Source organism: Prionailurus bengalensis, chromosome B1 (assembly GCF_016509475.1).
Source record: "Prionailurus bengalensis isolate Pbe53 chromosome B1, Fcat_Pben_1.1_paternal_pri, whole genome shotgun sequence".
NCBI classification, from domain to species: domain Eukaryota; kingdom Metazoa; phylum Chordata; class Mammalia; order Carnivora; family Felidae; genus Prionailurus; species Prionailurus bengalensis.
In genome coordinates this window covers 7,587,185-7,593,184 of record NC_057344.1, presented here as the reverse complement: position 1 = coordinate 7,593,184, position 6,000 = coordinate 7,587,185, and the positions used below count along the sequence as shown (strand labels likewise).

At 50.4% G+C, this 6,000-nt stretch overlaps 1 protein-coding gene across 1 annotated transcript in view; it reads left to right on the top strand.

The window, feature by feature from the left end:
* The first annotated feature begins 4,611 nt into the window (after positions 1–4,611).
* Positions 4,612–6,000, top strand: part of GPM6A (glycoprotein M6A) — a 356,248-nt gene continuing 354,859 nt past the window's right edge. Inside the window, exon 1 of the mRNA XM_043557795.1 lies at positions 4,612–4,810. Within this exon, the coding sequence (XP_043413730.1) occupies positions 4,807–4,810 (4 nt within the window). The 5' untranslated portion in view covers positions 4,612–4,806. The remainder of the gene's footprint in view (positions 4,811–6,000) is intronic.

Below are 6,000 nucleotides of genomic sequence, written 5' to 3'. Positions count from 1 at the left end.
TAACCTCCACGAAAGATCTCAGCCATCTTCTAATCCAACTCCCTGTTTTATTCAGGCTACTGGGCACTGCTAAAGTAATCACAAAGATATAGATTGGTTTCTCTTGAAATCTGGGTTCAGTCTTGGTTACAGCCTCAAGGCTGCTTAGTATGTCTCTTATGTACCATGATCAGCTTCTCTCCTGTACCTCCCAGAAGCTTTACCAAGCTTCATTATTTCCATGAAGTGGAACCCTAGGGCTACTGTGCTCTTTTCCCGGACATCTCTTTCCTAGTGCCAAAAGAACACTCTCAGGACTATCAGGACTCTTCGTCCCAAAGCTCCGCATTGAAATAAAACCATTCTTCCTTCTTTCCTTCACTCTGTTTCCCAAACTTGATTCCTGAGGGGACTGGAAATTTTTCCTCTTCTTCGTAGATTATCCCTCCTCTTTGTTCCAGATCATATCTCTTCCTTCTACTCTAAGAAGGAGATCTAAGATCATTATCTCATATTCAATAGTATATTAAACATGGCCACTGATGGGTTTTGGGGTGACGGTGAGGGTGTGCATCCGATGGCCAAGAAAGGATTCTTGAAGACATCTTTGGTGCAAAAAAAGATGGGGACAGGACCCGTGGACAGAAAGAGCTGCACTTTTATTTTTATTAAAGGCTGTTGAAGAGTGACTGATTATGTGGACACCTTCAGGTTGGGAGAGGGTTAGGGACAGAGTAAGTCTGTAAAGAATTTTGGAAGCAAGGTTTCTAGGACCTTGAGGGGCTAGCTGTTGTTAGAAAAACGTCATTTATTGCTGTTTAGTAAAACCTCGGTCATGAAGCCCTTCAGGTGTATATCAGAGGCCATATGCTTGGGGTATAATTGCCAACATGTACTTGGGCATTAAAGATAAAGGCAGTTTGCAAAGGAATTTTTATGGGTTTAAGGAGACTCACAGGATCCTGAAAGGGGGGGGGGTGGTGGTCAGAAAAATGTTAAGCCAGGATTCCCCTTTGCCCCCAGCAAAGTGTCATCATCTAGGCAGCTGAGCTCCTGGAGGGAGGTCACTCTGCCTGTTTCAAGGACTTGCCAATGGGCTGTAAGCCGGCCATATGGGAATTTAAGTTTTCATTGGTCATTGTTTCCCACATCACCATGGCAAGCACTTAAACCCCCCTTACATCTTGGTGAGGGTGATATTAGGGCTCCAGGAAATGGAGTCTATAGGTTTCTGGAGGTTAGACTATAGATACGATTGCCTTTCTCTTACAGTTTACTAGGTTATCCGCAAACTGAGGGAGACTCCTGTCCTGCGTGACCACGATCTTTATCAGTCAATCATTTGTTGTCTTTCCTTTCTCCGGTCCTTGGGGAGCCAGTAGTGTCTGAGGAATACCACACATATCCCACATGGGGTGGTGGTGCTGTTAGCTTGTGCTTGGCCCTCAGCTTGCCTTATGGTCTGTCATACTTGTTTTATAGGTGAAAAAATGACCTTTCCTGACCTAACACCTACTAGATACTGCCTTATCTTCTCCTTCCCTGATGAGCTGTGAGTCGGTTATCAACAGTATTTTCCTATTTCCCACTTTCTCATTACTTACTCTCTTTCTAATTTCTCTCCTCCTCATCTCGGACAATACTCTTGCTAATTGTTGGAGAAGGTCACCAGTTGAATGGGGAGGTAGACTTAGACAGTTGAGGGGCTCCTCACCCCCTCCCCTCCCCATCCTTGGACTGTGCATTCTGTCCACTGCATTAGGAGCCTCTTCAAGGACGCAGCTTTGAGAGAGCAACGTGTTGTTGAGACTCTCTGGATGGCAGATGTGACCGAACCTCATTAAGCTCTCTGCATAAACTCTTGAGGTTCTCGTGGGTGGGTCAGTGCGAGGACCTATTTGCCTGTGCCCGCCCAAGACAAGCCTCCTACACACATCCCCTTACTTATTCAACCTGCCACCTGCCCATCTGGACTGGTCCGCCTTTCTTCATCCCTCCCTGCCTCCGTGTCCAGGGGCCAGTTTCAAATTTCACTTGGGGAGCACCCCACGTTATGCTAACTCACGCCGATGTTTCCCCAGTGACCTCACAACTGCCAAATCCAAAGAGAACTTTCCAGTCCCCATCCTACTGGCTTTGTCTGTGATAGCTGACCTAGCTGACCACTCCGTCGTTCCTCACAGAACCTTCTCTGGGTCCTTCCCCTAGCCGAAGAGCATTCTTTGGCCCTCCTGTTTGGGGACTCCTTGCCTACAGCTGTTAAATGTTTGTGTGTTTCCATTCCCCACCGTTGATGTTCTTTTTCTTTCAATTCTGCATTCTCCCTAAAGGAATCAAACCGTGATGATGTCGGAAAGGTATCTGAGACAAAATGCTCCACGCATGACCAGCAGTTGTTCTCTGCCCAGATCAAACCTTCGTTATTTGCCGAATATGGAACGAAGCCTCTCCACTCCCCTCAGAATTTAGCTAACGCCTCAATTTTGAGTACAGTGGCTGATAAGAAGCTTCATGTTCTAAAAAAGGTAGTGCTAGTCCCATCCTCACAGGACTTGTGAAGAGGTGACCCAGGCAGTGGGGCTGGAAATGAGGGAGGAGGAGAGAGATAGTTTGGAGACTTGATGGACAGTCAGGTGTGTGGCATGAGAAAGCAGAAATGCTGAAGAATTGGTGATATGATTAGAACGTAGAAACTGAGACAATGCATTACTCAACATTCCCATTTATAAATTATGTAATTTATAATCTGTTAAATCTCGGGGGAGAGAATGGTTTTTCTATACCTGAAATTCAGGATATTGATGCCCATTTCTATGGTCACTGTAAGATAGATTACTTAAACATCAAAACATTTTCTATATTCACTGATAATCAGCCAAAAGAGAGACAGCATCATGATTTAGATGGCAGTATATAGCAGCTGATATTTTTAGTGTTTTTCAAAATTCTTATAAGTCACTGAGCGTGTCTGAAATATTTATAGATTATACTCAGTGCCGGAAGATACCACCGTCTTTTTCAAGCATGTAGCAATCCTCATCAATCTGAGAGATAGTGTGGTGAACTGGTTAAGATCCTGGGCTCTGGAGCATTTCCGCTGAGGTTTGAATCTCACCTTCTTGTTTATTACCCATGTGAATTTGGACAGGTGATTTTTTTGTTTATAGCTCAGTCTCATCCGGAAAGTGGGAATGATAGTATCTCCCTTATAAGTTTGTTGTGAGAATTATGTGAATTAATATAAGGCCCTTAGAACAGTGCCCTGCATTTCGTAAGTTGTACTTAATTTGTTACTGTTGTAATTTCATATTTCAGTGTCATGATACAACGCCACTGGGAAATCTAATTGTTTAGAATTGTGCTATCTTGAAATAGGTCCTTCGGAAGTGGTGGCTGGTTATCTGTGGTGATTCACAAGCTGAGTTTAGGAATTAATCTCCATACATTCATCATTTATCTTGATTGAACCCATGTATAAGTTATGCTTTGCTGCAATCACAGTTCATGAGATTCCATTTCCAGAACGGTGATGCATTTCTGAATGGAGTGCTGAACGCTTACAACTTTTATCGATCACTTCCTTTCCCCTCCCACAAGAATAACTTTCTATTCCCATTTAACTGAAATGCATTTCCAACATGCTTCCAGGAGCATACCTCTTCCATTATGTGAGAAACAGCTGTGCAAATGTTTCTATGCTGTTGTAAATATATGCTCTGCGTTTCTGTATTTCTGCTAAGCATAATGTTCTTTACTTTTCATATCACGTCTTCTGCATTAGATAGCCATGCTCCTCAGGGGTAGTAACCGTGTCCACTTTGTTTTTTACTTCCACTTGTTCGCCGCATCGATTTGTATGCTTTAGGCTAAGCAAGAAGCTTAAGACACTTTGGGGACGGATTTGCTGAAATTAACTTCTCCAGTCTGAATCCTGAAAGAACTAGGCCATTATAATTACATAATTTTTTTTTTTTTTTAAACTTGAAGAGACCTTAGAGATCAGGTTTTCCAGATCCTTCGTTTTACAAATTAGGAAACTGAGTCCCAGTATATCCGTGGTAGAGCCAGAATCACAATCCATTCCTCCTGGCTGATAAGACCAGGGCTGTTTCTGCAGCGTCAGCTCCCTCTTGGATTGAGTCATTTATTTTCCAGGTGACTTCTGCATATTATGGTGTGTTGGGGGGCGGGGGGGAGGGGACTGGCTTTTAGGTCTTTGGAGCCTTGCCAGGTTACAGAAACCAACATATATAGCACAGAAGAAGGAAGAGAGACCTAATATAAATTAAAAGGGGGAATTTCTCTCTTCCTCGTCTTCAGTAGTATCGTTATCAAGGGAAAAATGGCATACTTAAGAGAAGATCTTAGGGAATGCGAAATCATCGTAACCAATCTGTCTCTTCTGGAATGATCTCTTCTTAGCCTGCAAGTTAGGGGTGGTTATTTTGGCCAGAGGGTCCTTGCCCGGGTTGGGGGGAGGGGTGGGGTGGGAGACAATGCGTGTGTCTGTGGTGTGTAGTTCCCATTTGGGGGGAGGCGTCTGCACGTGGCTGGCTGCGGAGCGAAAGGGGGCGGGGTGGGGGGCGCGGGGAGGAGAGCGCGCGCGAAGGGCCGGGCAGTAGCCATTAGCCCGAGGAGGCAGGTGGGGAGCGGGAGGGGTCTGCGCGTCCTCCGAGGTGCCGGGAGCCCCGAGAGCCGCTCGGCCCGGAGGGGGGAGGCCGCCACTCGCCGCGGCGCCGGGAGCTGAGGAGCGGCCAGAAGAACTTGGTGGCTCGCGCTCGTCTGGGGACGTTGGTCCGGGGCCGCGGGGCAGCTGGACGTCGGGCCATGGGTGAGTGCGCGGGCGGGGGCGCCCCAGCGCGGGGCCTCGGGGGCGGGGTGGCACCGCGGGGAGAGTAGGTGTGGGGTCGGCCTCCGCGTCTGTCTCGGGACTTGCCCCCCCCCCCCCGGGCGCGGGGCGGTGGGGACGCGGTGGCACCCGGTGGGGTGGGGGTGGGGGGCGCGGAGGTGGCGAGCGCGCGGGGACCGCAGCCCGGGGACGCCGCGGAGGAGGGCGGCCGGGGGAGCCGGGGTTCAGGGGGGGACTGACGTGCGCACGTGTCCCCGCGCTGCCGCCTGCCCTTCGGGGAGCCAGTGGAGTCGGGGCGCGAGAAACGCAAACTTCGCACAACTTCCCTTCGCTCCGGTTCCCGTCCCGGCGCCGCCGGCGCGGGGCGAGGTCGGGGACACCTTCTGGTCCCCTCTCAGCTGAGCGCCGGCCTTGCACAAAAAGGTCTGCGGCCGAGGCTTTAGGCGGACTCTCCCCTCCACCCCAGCGGGGCAGACGGCGTGGTCGAGGGGGCGTCCAGACCCGCTCGGGTGGCCGGGCTGTGCACTGCGCGCAGCTCCGCTCCGCTCGAGTCCCTGGACGGGGTCCACTCCTCCAGAGTTTGGCGGCCGCGGCGGCGGCGGCTTGGACCGGCCCCAGGAATGCGGTCGGGTGGGGTGGAGGGGTTGCGAGAGCCCGGTGCGACACAGGCCTTGCACACCCGGCGCGAGGAGGTTGGTTCCACGGGGAGAGTTCTCCGAGGTGCGAGGGAGGGGCCGGGGAGGAGGAGCCTCCCGGCTGCGGTGTGCTGGGCTCGGGGCGCCCAGCGTCGGGCCCTACGGCTTCTCCGGGTTACTGATTAGCGACCCGCCGGCACTCGGGGTTACTGGTCAACGCCAGCACGCTCGTTTCTTCTCGTCCAAGTCCAGTGCGCGCCCCTCCCCCAGCCTCTCCCTTGTCCTTTGTTGTAAAGGATTTTTTTTCCCCCACCCCCCCAGAGTAAAGGAGGCTTTGGGATAGACGTGCTCGGGTTGAAATTCCTAAGTTCCCACAGGCTCAAGGGTTAGGGGATGCTTTGACTGCTAATCGGTGCAGTTTATAGACGCTGGCCAATTCAGGAGAAAGGAAAAAAGAGAAAGCTGAGGACAGTTTTGCCTGTGAATGTTAATTGTGGTCAAGACATTCACAGTCTCTTCTCGCTTGACCCGGAAGTC